The 16534-nt window shown below is 39.9% G+C and overlaps 1 protein-coding gene across 2 annotated transcripts; it reads left to right on the top strand.

Annotated features, from left to right (window-relative positions):
* The first annotated feature begins 1178 nt into the window (after positions 1-1178).
* Positions 1179-9711, top strand: gtse1 (G-2 and S-phase expressed 1). 2 transcript variants are annotated; one of them, XM_007568523.2, is made up of 12 exons: positions 1179-1289; positions 1588-1643; positions 1718-1775; positions 2861-3491; positions 3595-3756; positions 4938-5076; positions 5767-6129; positions 6286-6337; positions 7287-7511; positions 7604-7823; positions 8478-8594; positions 9413-9711. In XM_007568523.2, the coding sequence occupies exons 2-12, from the start codon at positions 1622-1624 to the stop codon at positions 9497-9499; spliced, it is 2076 nt and encodes a 691-aa protein (XP_007568585.1). In that variant the 5' UTR covers positions 1179-1289; positions 1588-1621; the 3' UTR covers positions 9500-9711. The 2 variants fall into 2 exon arrangements, with proteins under 2 accessions (XP_007568585.1, XP_016535342.1); XM_016679856.1 differs by having other exon boundaries at positions 3595-3675.
* Positions 9712-16534: the final 6823 nt, after the last annotated feature.

Genomic DNA, 16534 nt, shown 5'->3' on the forward strand with positions numbered 1-16534 from the left:
CCCGGCAGACCGCATGTAGCCACACAGAAAACAACAATGAGTGCAGATGTCACAGAATTACAGAGATTAATCCAATAGAAGACAACGCATAAAATTACAACAGAAACTGCAGAACAACAGAGACATACATTCATTTACCTGAGACAAATGGAAAGAAAGAAAGAAAGAAAGAAAGAAAGAAAGAAAGAAAGAAAGAAAGAAAGAAAGAAAGAAAGGAAGAAAGAAAGGAAAGCAAAGACGTGCAAAGACGTCTTTGGAGAATTGCAAGAGCAAATCTGATTTGTTACTCCTGTGTAGAAAGTTTTATAGTAAAGGTGTATTCTTGTCTTTAATTTATTCAAATAAGGCGTATCTTTGCTCATCCAACCAGAAGCTATCTCTGACCCTTTTTAAAAATTCCTGCAAGTCACGATCTAAGACCATTTGTGCCCATTGTTTAAACAAAGTGAGAGCAGAGACTCTCCTGAACTCCTGCTATTTTATGGCTTTTCACAAATGAGTGTGAAAAGCTGGAACTTCTCCTGATTGTTTCCCACACAGACAAATGGCAATTCAAAAGATCTAGCAAACCATCTGCTTTAACTACAGATAACATAAAGGCCAATAGGCCAGAATAAGTTGCTAATTTCAAAACTATAATTAGGCTATTTAAATCAAGACATGTTAAGCTTTAAAACTAGCATACTTTAAATTTGTTTTCTTAACAACAGAAAAGCTGAAAACATTAGTAATACTTCTTGAAGGTTTAAATATTTTTTACTATGAATGGTTTAACATGACAGCTGGCTACTGGTACTGTATATATCGACGTCCTGGAAGCTAAGACATGATCTTATGTACATAAATATTGCCTGTTTCTGTGATTCTCAGTAGTTTGACCTCTAAGGTTCCCTTATCTGAGAAGAATTTAGCTACATTGTAAACTGTGCTGCCATCTGGTGGCGTCTGTGAAGCGTTTTTATTAACCCTACAATACATCCAACAGAGGGAAAATTAAGAATTAATTCACGGCGTCAAGTTGTGTTAATATACTTAATACAGTCTAAACAGAAGGGAGACAAATCTATTCTGTTTCGAACCCAGTTATATAATTGGGCTGGTAGTCCAGTTATTGGACTACACAGGACTACAAACCCACAATTCCTCTCAGTTCTTCGTCACACAACTTTTCAGCCAATAGCAGACGCGTTCTTTGTCACATTGACAGAGCGAAGGAGATTTGAATTATTTGTTCGGTGTGTTGAGTGGAAGTTTAAATCAGGACAGAAATAATTTAAGAGGAGTTTACGGTTTGTATGATTTACGTTGTTAACAAACGGGTGGTGTGTCATTTCCATGGGGTGTTGCGGTCGATTAAATTGATGCGAAAAACTCCGTGTTACTGTTTATATCGGTTACTGCTTGATAATGTCTGAAAACGAGCTAGCACGCTAACGTATAATTAGCTTAGAGGTAAAAAAAACAAAAAAACATTTGGTGTCAGTAATGTAATAACTGGGTTTAGCAGTCGTGTTTAAACTACCCGTTAGTGTTCTTTTAAAGTTTTGTCATGTCAGTCTAATGTCAGAGTTCCGTGTAACACTGCAGATCTGAACTGGGTCAATCCGCAGCACATAGAGAGATGGACCGTGGAGCTAACAGCGGTAAGTCAGCTGCTGCCTTTTGCTCTTGATGCGTTTTCTTTCGCTGTTTTCACCATGCTGTCCCTTCTGAACAGATCTGTGCTTTTTGCAAGATGAAAAGTTTGACTTCGACGTGTCCCTGTCGCCTGTCAGGTGAGAGTTTTTATTTCTAAACCCTCAAATCTTTCATTAGCAGAAGTTGCACTTCTCAGGTTGAATTTGACTTTGTAACAAATCAGTTCCCAGCAGTTCTCAACAGCTTCTCAGTATAAAGTCTATTTATTTATTTATTTGATAATAATAAATTATCTCATTCACTTTCTTGGTTATAGATTTTAGTAATCTGTATCTTCTATGACAGCTCTGTTCTTTAGTTAAGGAAGCAGTTTCGGTTTGTTTGATAAATTGGATAATCATTTTTGCAGAAATTGTCATTTGATAAATATTCTTAGTATTCATAATTTCATTTGAAATGCTGTGCATAGCTAAATGGATGTGGACTAATAATCTGAAGTTCCAGTTAGAAATTGTTATGCACTCAACATAGGCATGACTATCATAATTATGGGCTTAGGATATCTCTTGTTAGTTGTTCTTTTTCATAGTAGAGTTATTATACAGTAATACTTTCACCTCGGTTAAAAACAAAAGCTCTCATTAGTCAATTGCATTTACACCAAGCAAATTTTAGCTTATATAAGGAGCTTTAATCTGGTTTCTGCCTCCATCACAGCACCAAAACTGCTCTGATAAAAATTACAACTGGTACTCCTTTAAACTGGTTCAGATCTTATGTTTCTGGCTGCACTCAGTTTATTCATTTTCAGTTTTTTCACTCCCAGCCATCCACTGAGCCTTGGTGTTCCCTAAGGCTAAATCCTTGACTCCCTACTTTTTATTTTCTTGGCTCTGATTGGTTGTTTTTGGTCAAGAGTGGGGCATTTCTTCAGACGACAATAGCAGCTCAGGGAGGAGGTGCAGGAGATCGATCTTTTTACAGATTGTCTGTCTCACATGCTGTCACAACATGGTGACAGTTTTAGCAAATATGTAAGAAACATATTTTGTATAAGTTTATGCTGCAACTTTAAACCCCCTTCAGGTTATACTATTGATCCCTTGTAAAGAACACATTTGTAAAAGAAAACATTCATGTGTAATTTTGTCATCATGACTCTTTTGAGCTGCTTCACTTCATCACAGCTGTATTTGTGTTTGTGAAATATTTGTGTCCGCAGCGCCAAAGGAGAAGAAGAAGAAGATGATGAGGTGTTTGTGGACCACACAGAGCAGTGTCTTTCCACTGACCTATCCTCCCAGCCTGAGGAAGGTGGCGGAGGCGTGCAGGCGGTCTGGACCCCACTGACTGCTGATCAGCTGGAAGCTGTGTGTAAGGAAGCCCACAAACTTGCCAGCCAGCTGCAGTGCGGAGAACCACACGTCCAGAACACCAACACAACCCACACAGCCTCTGATGCTGACACGAACAGTGTGGCGGCGACGGAGGAATTCATCCAGGACACTGAAGTGAAACTAGGACTGCTGGGGCACACTGCCAGCAGCCTCAACCCCATCAAACGTCAGACGTTCTGCGTACAGGACAGTCCTCTGCGGCAGCTGCCACCGGCCGTCCAGCACCAGCTGCTGAGAGGCAGCAGCTCCAGCAGAGCTTCGTCCAGCCGCCCTGCCGCCAGACTCGTCACTTCCAGCCCTATGGTCGGAGCCAGACCTCAAGCGAGACCAGCGCTGCGAGGGAAGGCGGCGCTGGGGGCCGCCACAGCGCTGCCGAGTAAACCAGTGGCCCCGGCAGGTTCCCGTTCAGCCAGCAGCAGCGGAGCGGAGAAAACCAGACTCCAACCACCCAGCAGAGTGAGTGGCTTTTCTATTAGTCTTGCAGCAGTTCAAGAGGGACAAAAAAAAAGAACGATGTTGACATCTGAGAATTTTATTTTTTATTGATTTTTTTTTTTAGACTGCAGGAGTTTTGAAGTGGAGCCCATCCTGTCGTCTCAGAAACAAGACAGAGTCACCAGAAGATCTGCTGTCTGACTCGGTGAGCGTGGCGTCTGATACCAGCGACTGCTCCTTCAACTCCAGTCTGCTAGGGAAACGCTCACTGGCCCCACCCTCTAAGGTAAAACATGACTCAGCACTCCTGCTGTCTTTGGATCTCACAAGTTTTTTACTCTGCGCGATCCGGCGGAGTCGCACTGTGACCTTATGTGTGTGGTTTTTGAAACAGTATGACATGAAAACTTTCTCACTGTTCCACTGTGACATTTCCTGAGTGTGGTGCTAAGACTAAGGAAGCTTAAAGGAGCTGCCTATTCAAATTCAGAAATACTTTATTGAACCCAACGGCATATTAAATGTTGTTGGAACTCATTTAATTAAAGACTTATTGCAGACGGTGATGGCAGTGGGCAGGAAGGATCTCCTGTTACAGTCTGTATTACAACACATTGAAGAAGCCTCCAGTTTCTTGTCATATAAGTGTTTTATGGATTTTTTTAAATCTCAAACAGTAAAAAGTGCTGCAGCTTGATAAGATGTAGTTGTAATTCCAACATAACACTGTTCCCATTGTTGTTTCTGTTAGTCAGACAAACTGTATCAATGCACATGCTGATATGAAATGGTAACACTTTATTTGAAGGGGTGTGCATAAGACTGACATGACACTGTCCTAAACATGACATAACACCTGTCATAAACATAAAGAAGTCTTTATGAATGTTTATGACAGTGTCATGAAGTGTCATTCGGTAATTAATGACACTTTTAATGCAAAGTTGCTCTAAAAGTTGCATTAAAACTCCATTAAAAGTGCCAACTTTGCATGATTTTGTAAATTATGATAATTTAATGCAAAGTTGGCACTTTTAATGGACTTTTAATGCAACTTTTAGAGCAACTTTGCATTAAAAGTGTCATTATTTACCGAATGACACTTCATGACACTGTCATAAACATTCATAAAGACTTCTTTATGTTCATGACAGTGTCATGTCAGTCTTATGCACACCCCTTCAAATAAAGTGTTACCTATGAAATTAAGGCTCAAGCAATTAATTGTGAAGAATTTTTTTTATTGAAATAATTGTCAACTAATTCAGTAATTGATTAATCGTTAACTTTAGTGTATAGACTCAAAAAAAGGCCATGCGTTGAAAAAGAGTCAGAGCAGCCAAAACTAAAACCTTTCATAAATATGTACACTTTGCATTTAAGATTGAAATGCCTGTTTGTTTGTTTTTCATCTTAGCCACATTAACCCTTTGTGTAAATACCTTTTTTTTGTTTCTCTTCTGACAGAATGCTGGACTGAGAAAGCTGTCAGTCATTAAAGCTCCACCTGTTCAGGGCTGGAAGGTCACAGACGGGAGGAAAACCTCTTCATCCTCATCCTCGCTGTCCAGCTTTAACTCTAGCATGTCTCAGTCCCCGGCTACAGGTACGCTAAACGCTAAGCTCTCACTGGATGTCTGAAGAACTATATATCTTGAAATACAGTGAACTTCTACTTTTTGAGTTCTACATAGAAAGAATAAAAGCAATTTCTTTGGATGAAGTTTATGTAAATTCTTTTTGAACTTCTGTTTTTAGAACTCTTCTAGACCTATTTTTATTTTAATTTTATTTCTATTTTATTTTACAGTAAACTTATTTTAAGAAGGGTAAAATTTAAATTTCTTCTGAAAGTAGAAGGAAAAATAGAATATTTTTATTCTAGTTCTGGGAGATAAATTGGATTTGGTAGGTTAAAGCTTTACAGAAGCTTTAATCTCAGAATCTTGAGGCTGATTCTGTTTTTGTGTGTGTGTGTATATACATATATATATATATATATATATATATNTATATATATATATATATATATATATATATATATATGTATATATGTGTATATATAGATTTAGCTTACATTCACATTTTAACTGTATTTTTTGGTGAGTGTTTTTGTTTCCACCTCTTGGCCAGAGCTCCATTTGAAAAATAAGTTTTTCACCTCAATGGGTTTTATTAGGTTAAAGAGGAAAAAAAAGCCTAATTTCTCCCATCAGCAGCAATAAAATCTGTTTGTTTAATCAAAACTTTTGATTGAAAGCTGAATTTGCTGTGGATCTGTTCTGTGTCCACCCAGGCAAACTGAACTCTTCCTTAAACCGAAGTGTGAGCAACTCCAATGGTCCCGCGGAGACTTCGAGCAGACTTCGCCGGTCCACTCTCTCGGCCTCGGCAGAGCTGCTTTCTTCCAGAGCCGGCTCTCGCTCCCAGCCCACTCAGGCCAAAAAGCCTCCTGACGTGGAGCGAGCTAAAGCTGCCAGGTCCACACCGTTAAAGAGAGCCGAGTCCACACCAGTCCAACCAACCCCCCCGAAGAGAAACGGGTCTGTTGGTGCCACTGGCTCAGTCCGGCTGCAGAGCGGAATGAAGACCAGATCTAAACCTGGAGGACTGGTTCATCCGACCCCCAACATGGCCGACAAAGGAGTCCATGCGGAAGGTGAGAACACACGCTGCGCTTTCAGACTGATGTTTTATCAGTTATGAAATCTGATTTTATATCTTTTGCTAAAATATTCTGTTCATATACAAATATAACAAATTATGAAAATGGTTAGGTAATTATTAATTTATTAATCCGGAATTTCCTCCTCAGGTGTATCCAAGGTGATGAAGCCAAAAAGGCTGTCAACCAGCAGCACAGTCAGGTACACCACATCCATGACTTAAATCACCATTATGACTCTTGGGAGCTCTGATATTTTAATGCCTGGCTTGTAAGAGAAAATCAATCTGACATCATCCATTAATGTGTGCTGCTTTAGTTTTTGGGAGCCTGATTGTTATGAAATAAGTGAGCAAATTTGAAAAAATGTTAAACTTCTAACCCAATCACAAGCCTGAAAACACTGGAAATTATTCTACATATTTATTAATGATTGTAGGCTAAAATGGGCAGTATTGTGTATTTTCTGAGAATATAATATCAATCATGTAACTATGTTACCTCCTGTTATAAAAATGCTGTATATAACTCAGCTGCATACAAAACTACTTAAAATAAGCAATATGTATGTATGTATGATTTCTGCTGATATTGTATTAGGTAAATGCGGAAGCTACAATATCTGTCATAGTGGAAATGAAAAATCCACATGATGAGTGCAGCAGGCTCACAGTTCCACCAGGTGTTTGCTAATTACTGCTGCTAGTCTGAGGGGCGGGACTCTGTCAGGCGGGAGGCGGAGCTTTGTGAGACCATGTGTTAAGCCACCCAGAGTGGTTGCCATGGAGACTAAAGGATTTCTCCACATGCATGAAAGAATCAAGGCAATGCTCCAGATATGGTTTTGATGAGGAAATAACATTATAACATGACGTAAAGCTCACAAATGTTTATTTTATAGACCATCCGTCCTTTAAAAGTTATTGATTGTAATTCTTTTTGCTTTTCTTGGTTAAGAACGTAAGTTTCAGAAAAGACCGACGCTTTATAAATTGCCCTGCTTGCTTGGAGTGATCAGATTTTCTGAATGAAAAATAGGAGAGTTGCCACCAGCTGCAGTTTTTCCATCAGCCCCGACTGTTATGTACATATGACTCCAGGTTTTGGTCTGGTCATTATTCATTTAATATTTAATCATTTTTCTCTCAAAGTCTTCCTCAGAAGCTGTCAGCTGGCTCTCTGACGCCCTCTGTTGGCAGCAGTAAGCCCCAGCAGGTGGCTGCACGGCGCCCTTCCGCACTACCCACCCCGGTTAAGCGCAGGACCTCCACCTTCCAGCCCCGCTCCGATCAGAACAGGACTCTCAGGCCGCCATTTAGGCCAGACTCCAGTATCCCTTGCACTCCGAGTTCAGCGGAGAAACGACAGAGGTGTAGGTGAGATGCTGGAAATATGTGAGAAGGGAGACGGCTACATCATTCTCCAAAAAAAACCTTCACTGTACTGTATGTGTGGTATTATTCTGTAGCCCGGTTCCAAAAGGCAAACAGGAGGAAGAGCCTGTTCATTGCCCTGACATCCAGGTCTTCTATTTGGAAGAGGAGGAGCCTCCCTTCATCCTGCCTTCCATCAGTCCAGAGACCAAACAAACACAAAACATGGATCTTGGAGCATCAACGGTGAGCGAGACGGTTCCCAATACGGTGGAACTGGAGGAGACGGAGGAGAGCACAACCACGACCCAAGAGGTCAGTTTATAACCCGGATTTGCAAAACATTTGCAAAACAGAACTGATGAGCTGTTTAGCAGAATCAAACACACTGTTCAGATACAGTTCAATATTTCAGAGGGAAGCAGAGGCCCTCTACCTTTAGACTTCAGGACTGTCATGATGGTGTCGACGAGTTTAGCTCCAGAAATTACAAGAACTGTAAAAAGTGTTAAAATGTGATCTCTTGAAGACTTTCCTTAAGCCCATGATGGCGTCTGCTGTAAAAATGAGAATAGTTACCCAGTTATTTTCACTTATTTTTAATAAATGAGTTTTAAAAGAACATACAGTCAAAGAAGAAAGGTAAAAATCCACACCTTAGTGAAGTTGCGCCCCGCTCTGCTCCACCTTCTTCAAATCAAATGAAATTGGTGTCAAACATTTGTGCCACGTTTACTCCAGCCACCCTGAATGTAAGTATAGGAAAACAAAGAAAAAAATGACAGAAAACAGAATGCTCCACACACTTGCAGATGGATTGTTGCATAAAGAAAGGACAAGTAAAGTTGCCAAAAATTGGAAATCCTTTCAAAGAATCTAAGATTGAATATCCTCCAATATGGCTGGATGGTGCTCCAGTCCTCCAGCTACTCCTTGTAAATAAACCTCATCAGAGTTTTAACACCTCAGGTTCTCCTGCTGGATCTGCCTCCTCCGAGCCTTCAGCCCCAGGAGAAGCTCCTCATCGATCTGGCCAACACCCCCGACCTGATTCGCACCAGCAGCAACAGCTGCACCACTACCCAGGTAACCCAGCTCTATCTGACCGTTTGGTTCACTGAGCTTCAGTGATTCTGATTGTCCACCTTGAGGTCAACTAGGTTTGTACAGCACCAGTCATGCATGAGTTAATTCAATATGCATCAACTGAATCCTTCAAGAAATTTGGAATTGGAAGAAGCTAACATCAAATAGCTGTGCTTCAGTTGGTTAATATAATGAACTGAAACAGTAATGATGAAAATGTGCAGGGTATTTTCTTTAATTTTTCTATATTAATTTTTACTTCAACAATAATTATCTCAACAACACTGGGTTACAAAAAATATTTTTTGGAAGTTGTCCAAGTTGGGGTCATAAACATTCACACAGAAGTCTGATTGAGGGTAATTTGCAGCATGATGGACCATGCAAAAAAAATTAGAATTGAACATCAAGACCTGCTGTATGAACGCAGCCTTAGTACTTCATTATATATAACCTGTACTTCTTTGGAGTGGTTCTGGTTTCAAGTATCAGGTATGCTCTGAACATTCTGTGTATTGGGTTCACCTAGTTACAGAGCCCTGCTTAGTGTGTAACTAATACAACATGCTTGGCATGAAAACATTCATAAGTTTCCTCCAAGGCATAAAGCTCTGTGCCTAATGCTGTTTTTAGTTTTGAAAGGTAGAAAATCGCATCAAGTAACTTACCCATCAACCTGGCTTTGAAAGAAAGTTGGTCTAAATAAGCTCTCTTATTTGTACTTGCAAATTCAGCTGACTCACTGTTTAATTAGAGGCCTTTTCTGTGTTGAATAAATGTCAATGTGTAAACAATATTTGAATATTTTGTTTTTCCAGCTAATTGACCTGAGCTCTCCTCTTATTAAGTGGAGTCCAGAGGATAAAAAAGAGAACAGTGCTCCACTCATCAACCTGTCCTTCTGATCCTCCAAACATCTCTGGTCAATAACTTGAATCAACTGAGGGCCAGGGCTCAGTCAAATCAATGTCAGTGATGTCTTCAGTAAGTCACAGGATTATGTTTGAAATGATAAAAATATCTGTGAAAATGCTATTATTAATTTCAACTGATTGTACTTTAATGTTTCCTCCTTGCTGCTTTTATTTTCTGAATAAATGTTGGTCAATACTGTCGATATGTTTCTGCTCGTGTGCTGCTGAGTCTGTTTTTTAACTTTTCCCTTTATTTTTATCAAAATCCTCAGTATAACGGTACAGTCAACTGTATCACTAAACACACGAGCTGGAGAAGTACTGGACTTTGTGTTCAATCTGGACTGTTGAAGAAACAGTGTTGGTACTCTTGGACTGGACACGGCTGACATAAACACATTATTGAAGACAATAATACACCAGTACAGGACTTGACTGATTTGAGTCTTAACGAACTTTTCATTGGAAAGGATAAAAATCATTTGAAGGTTTCTATCTTGGGGCAGCTCTTATTTAATATCTACATCCTCCCACCAGCTTGGATTATAAGGAGTAGTAAGATTAGTCACCATAGCTATGCAGATACTACACAGATCTACATTACAATGTCACAAGCTGACTATGAACCCAATCAACCACTGAACAGATGCCTGGAACAAATCAAAACTTGGATGTGCCATAATTTTCTTCAGCTGAACAGAAATTAAACTTCAGTAAGAGTATTTAGAGAGAAACAAGGGTCAACACAAAGGTTTAGTTCAGGTCGGTCCTCAAAGGCATCCTGCATGTTTTAGTTCTCTTCCTGGTTCAACACACCTGGATCGAATGGCTTGTTTAGCAGAACTAAAACATGCAGGTTATCATATCGGCCCTTGAGGAATGACTTTTTGGACACCACAGGTTCTTTATAACTAGAAAATAACTATAACGAAACTATAAGGCAGAGGGAAAATGCGCAACCCACAGGTTAGAGTCCTGGTCTGATGTCTTTTGCCGCATGTCTTCCCTCTCTTTCACAACCCGCTTTCCTGTTTGAACATTCAAATAAATGTTTTAGAGCTGGGAAAAAACCTTAAAAACTAGTCATAGCAATAAACTAGTGATCAAATCTGGGTGACATGTTGAACAGAATTTCTAGATGTAGCCAAGATGTTGAGGGGATCCAGTTTGGTAGCCTCTAATCAAACTGGATCGTGTCTCATCCAGTGATGATCTACAGTTTTTGCTGGAACAATTCACAGCCGGGAGGAAGATCAATGCCTCCAAATCCGAGGTCCTGGTTTTGAGCCAGAGAAGGGTTGAGTTCCTTCTCTGTGTCAAGATGTGAGGTGTTCTGGGTACCATGACGAGACCCAGAGGAAGACCCAGGACACGCTGGATGGGGTATGGGAACGCCCTGGGATTCCACCACAGGACCTGGAACAAGTGGCAGGGGACAGGGAAGTCTGGGCCTCCTTACCCTGTCCTGGATCAGCGGAAGACAGAGGTTAGAAAGACTAATCCTTTTTCTTGCTAACATCATGTTCTTTTGAGGTACTCTGTCTTGAGAACCAGCAGAGAAGACCCCAAAAGAAACTTGGAAGTAACAATTTAAAAAGAAATGCACCTTTCCCCCCAAACACCCTCAAAAAAATCAAAAACCATCACCTAGATGTACTGTGTTTTTTGCACATTCAGGCACTTTCCTCTTAGTATACTCATCGTGAGAACAGGCAGCCTGTTTTCAAGGCAATGCCTCTCATATCACCAACTACACAAATGTATGTTCACAAGTGTGTAAATATACGATGGTATATATCGTATAGTAGGAGATTCAGGGGGATGCAGGTGTTAATGCTGTACTTTACAGGTTGGTAACGTGGTGGTGTTAAAAGTCATCGTGGTCCTGGTGGTGGGCTTCACTTGCTGGGCAGAGGAGCAGAAGGTGAGGAGCCATCAGGATAACATTTAAATGACAATACTCAGTAACAATATGCTTTTCTAATTCAATACCACTATTTTTACAGTGTGTACGTCCTGATTTGTCTTGTACATCTTCAATGATGTGATGAGTTAAAAATGAATAAAACAGGGAGACGATGAGGTAGTATGTAGATTGTAATAAACTTTGATGGGTTTGTATGAACCTGAAAATCCAGTTTGAATGTTTTGAAATTATCTTCCAGTAGTTAAAAGAACCCACATAGACTTATTCAAAATGAATTGATCTAACGCTATTATAATCTGTTTGTAGTTGAAACAGATTATTTTTGATTGATTATTACAATCAACTATTATTGATTGTAATAATAATTTATTACAATCAAATTATTATTTGATTGTAATAATTTCTGTATGTCTAGAAATGAGTTAGAGCTGTTTGTTTGGCAAAGTGCCTTTAAGTCACACTTTTTATAAATTAAAACTAAACAAATAGAATTTACCCATAAATATGTTGTGAAGCAAAAAACATTGAGCTACTTAAAACATTGAGCTACTTTAATACCATACCAATTTTAGAAACTTTTACAGCTGAATATAAATGTACACATGACATCTTTTTGGTCAGTCAGAAGTTATGTAAGTGTAATCTGAACTAGTTCTGCAATACGACTTTCTTTTGCTGTAAATTTGCCCTTACTGTAGTCTCTTGTCCTAATATTTTTGTTTTTTTTCCTTCCTGCTCTCTGACCAGGAGCTGTCTGTCTCTGAGCTCCTGTGGAGAGCCAACAAGGATGTTGGTGAGAATCTGAAAACAATCAGTTCAGCTAACATGTGGTTAGAAAAGATCCAACGGTCTGGATTGTTTTTCTCCTTTTCTCTTACTTTTACTGCTGTCTAACTGACCAAGATTTCATTAAAACATTTTAAATAACAGGCAGTTTTGTAGCTCTGGTTCTGTTTCTTTCCCTCCCTTTATGTTTGTGATCATCTATCTTCAGATAAGGCAGCCTTAGAGCATCTCTCTATTTGTAGAAAATGATGTTCTGTATCATTGGTCAGTAGAAAATTAATCCATTTGGTAACACTTTATTTGAAGGGGGGGTGAATAAGACTGTCATAACACTGTCATAAACATGACATAACACATGTCATGAACATGAATTAGCCTTCATGAATATTTATGACTGTTGTCATAAAGAGTCATTCGGTAAATTACGACATTTTTAATACAAAGTTGACATTATTCAAAATGTCTTTGTTATGACAACTTGACATGAACCAAGAAATCATTACTGTTTAAATTTTACCTTTAATAACATAGTTACCTAATTTTTAAAGTGCAATCAGTAATACTTTTATAACAAATTTATATCAGTAATGATTTCTTTCTTCAATGACCCAAAGTCTTTTCAAATGAAAGTAATGTTTACCTTTTATTTGGATATCAAGCTCCCAGACAGTGGAGAAGTAGAGTGTTAATGTTGCTTGAAGCCTGGTGTGAAGCTTCCTCAGTCAGTGATGGTTTGGGGTTCCAAGTGCATGAAAGAGTTGGAAGTGGAGAGAGTAGTCTTGAAATCAAAAAGTTGTAGGTACTGGTTCCAGCTTCCTCCAGTCATCGGTGGATACGGATACGGATCCTGGATACGGACGATGGTGGAGTCGGTGCTGGAGTTCACCACACTTCACCAGCCTTACCTCCTGTAGGTGGTCAGAGGGCTTTTTGAGATGTACATTTGTTGTGAATCTAAACCATATATGAACTGAGATATGTTTTTCCAATCGTCCAGTTCTGCTGATCCTGTGTGAACTGTAGTCTCCGTTGTTGGCAGACAGGAGTTGCATCTGGTGAGCATCTGGCTGCTGTAGTCCATTTACTTCAGGGTCTGTCTGTCTGTCTGTCTGTGAAGGGAGGCCCAGACTTCCCTCTCCCCATCCATTTGTTCCAGCTCCTCCAGGGGAATCCCAAGGCCAGCTGAGAAACATAGTCCCTCCAGCATGTCTCTCTCATCGTAATCATAATCATTTGCTAGAATTATATTGATTTAAAAGGTCTTAATGTTATTTCTCTCCTCCTGAATCCAGTGTCTAATGCAACAACTTTCACACTTGTTCCAGTTGACTATTGGATGCAATATTTCAGTGAACTCAGCTGATAATAGGTTAATTATTAGAAAAATACCTTAAGGTTGTTGCTGCACATCTTGACTTTTTGGCTCTGCTACATAAACCTTTATGACACTTCTAATTCTCTTCCTTTGGATTGTTTCTGGAATGAGTTCTTCATCCTTAGTTTAGAAGAAAGATTAACCTTTCACTATTTAGCTCAAGCACCTGCTTCACTCGTCTCTGAATCACGGGCCAGTGATTCAACAGAGGAACAGTGTGAGGCAGGAACTTTAGGACCAACTGAGGAGGAGAGCAGGGAGAGCTAAGGCGGACAAGGCGACAGAGACAGGACACTGACTTCGGATCTGCACAGAACAGAGCTGAATACGGCTCTGGCGGCTCCTGAAGACCAATCAGAGATGTTGCCCACATCCCGTTTTCCCTCCTCCATCTTCCTTCCACTTCCCCTCTCTCTGTCACTATCTAAGCATCCCTTGTCCTCGTGTTTGAAGCTGGAGCCAGGATCCAGGGCTCTTTGCCTCACTCTTTATGCTTCCTTTCCTGTCGGCCTGCTGGTTAAGCAGAGCTAAAGAGAACCAGCACACAAGGCATCAGTGATTGGTCGGCCCCGGCTGCCCTCTCAAACTACTTCATCCTTCTCCACAGAAAGAGAGTCATTGTGCCGGGTGTTTGCTCCAACAGCGAGGGAGCTAATTTGAGCCAAGTACTCCCACAAGATTAAACGGAGGGGAGGGGGTCCGGCTGAAAGAAGGGTTCCTGAGGGAGCGCTTTAGCCCCATCCGTCAGTGTCTGTCCATTCGTTTGCAGTTACATCATTTTCACCATATCCTCCGGTTGGGGTGATCATTTCAGCTCAACCAGCTGCAAAAAACATACTAATCCAATCACTGGACTATCTGGATGTGCTTTGTAGGTCAGAAAGACTGTGAGGCTGTTTGCTTGTCCAACCCCACAGATGATCATTTACAGATAGCAGAGCTAGAAGAATTCATAGAGACAAAATGTAATGAGGTCAAATATAGTCTTCACTAGCTGCATTTACATGACAAATGAGGGCAAATTTTTGTCAATATTCCCACTAATATTGAAAAAACCTCAACTATATAATTATGGTGTTTCCATTAGACAAGAAATGAAATGTAAAAAAAAAATCACACGTGAATAATAAAACATGCCGTGCCATGATCCTCCACCTACTTCCTGTTGTCGTCTTCTTCTTCATGGTTTGTGCCAGCGGCAACATCCGGTTGTTGATCACGACTCGTGATGCGAAAAAGTGTTTCCATTTTCCCCACACAGACATTCAGCCCTTCATGTCATGGAAAGACGGTCGTCCCTCTTAATACAAGAGAAAAACTCTGGTTATTAAGAACAGTGATTATCAGTGAATCACTAGTCGACTGATGAGATCAGTCAACTTTAGCTTAACTCATTAATTGATAACTTTCATCCCTAGTCCAAGGTGAACCTTACCTCTTGCCCACTGACCACTGGACACACCCCACTGCCTGACCCTGCAAGGATAAGCTGGTGTAGTAGCTTATATACACATACCATTTTTTAATAAAATGTAAATAAAAGGCAGCTAGGTTTCTCCCTGCTGTCGGTAAACTCTGTTCTGTTCAACAGTAAATGAAAGCTGTGCACGGAATAAAACTCCAAGGACAAACTCTGTCCTCTTTATGCAGAAAAAGGTTTGGAACATATCCCGTCTAACAGCAGAGCTGGCTAATTGCAGTGTGTATGTTTGAACATTTCATACTGACACACACCAGCTCTCTTTTTAAAAGTAACAATAAGAAACAGACTGATCCTATCAAATCCTACAGAATATGCTAAGTGTGAAGAGCCAACTCTGTGTCTGTTGTTAACTGTGTCACAGCCAGCGGCCTGACTCCTAAACAGAGAAACAGACTGAGACCAGAACAACGTTTGTAGCAGAAACAATACAGATGAATATATTATATGTGCTCCAACATTTCTCTGAGCACCATAAAGGTAAGTACCAACCAATAAAACAGTATAAATGTTATATTTGTTTATGAAGATCGGTTTGTCAGCTGACATTTTATCAGCATTTCAGATCCATTCATTCAACATAAAATAGAAGAAAATAATGTAGGACAAGCATAATTTATTCAGGAAGAGTACACACACACTCCTATTGTTGGGGATCCATCTTTATAAGACGAAAATAATCGGAACACTCAGACTGAATACATAGAAACATTTTTTCTTTTTAAGAATTATGGCCGACTTTCTTTTTCCATGACTGCTGACTAAATGTCACGCTTCCTTTCAGAGGAGGATAGATTACCTGTGCATGGCAGCTCCATCTCTGCAGACCTGCCACAGATTCAGACACCAGTTTAAGATCTGACACACAAGACTGTATAAAAACAATAACTGTGCAGAGGGGACTGGGATTCCCTGCTGAAAATCCCCAGTGGATTATGAAAAACACACTCTGACAGCCTAGTGTTTGCTCTCATTCAGTGTGTGTGTGTGTGAGAGAGAGATCAAAGAGGCACACTCTTTAAAAGCTCAGAACGCTTATTTTTAATATTCTGGAAAAACAGCCTACAATGTTACCCACACTAAGTCAACACAGAGCTCCTCATATTCACAAAATTTGTTTGTGGTTGTTTGGAAGCAATAATACATCTTTGAATGCTATAAAAAATGTATTCACCTCCTTGGATGGCTTCCCCTTTGTACTGTTTTAACAAATCAATCATGATTAACAAAATTGGGCTTTTTTGACAAAGAAAATAGCAAAAAAAACCTTTAAAATCAAAGTAAAAACTGATTTCTACAAATAATGACAACTAAATATAAATATTTAACATTTTGCAAACTGACTGACTCACCTAATTTAACAGAGGGCCAGCCAACTGGTGACAGTCTCACAATGAGAGGGTGGAAGGTCAGCTGAGTGGAGAGTGTGTCTCTCAATCTATCTATCTATCTATCTAT

This window comes from Poecilia formosa, unplaced genomic scaffold (genome assembly GCF_000485575.1).
Source record: "Poecilia formosa unplaced genomic scaffold, Poecilia_formosa-5.1.2 Scaffold224, whole genome shotgun sequence".
In the NCBI taxonomy this organism is placed as follows: Eukaryota; Metazoa; Chordata; class Actinopteri; order Cyprinodontiformes; family Poeciliidae; genus Poecilia; species Poecilia formosa.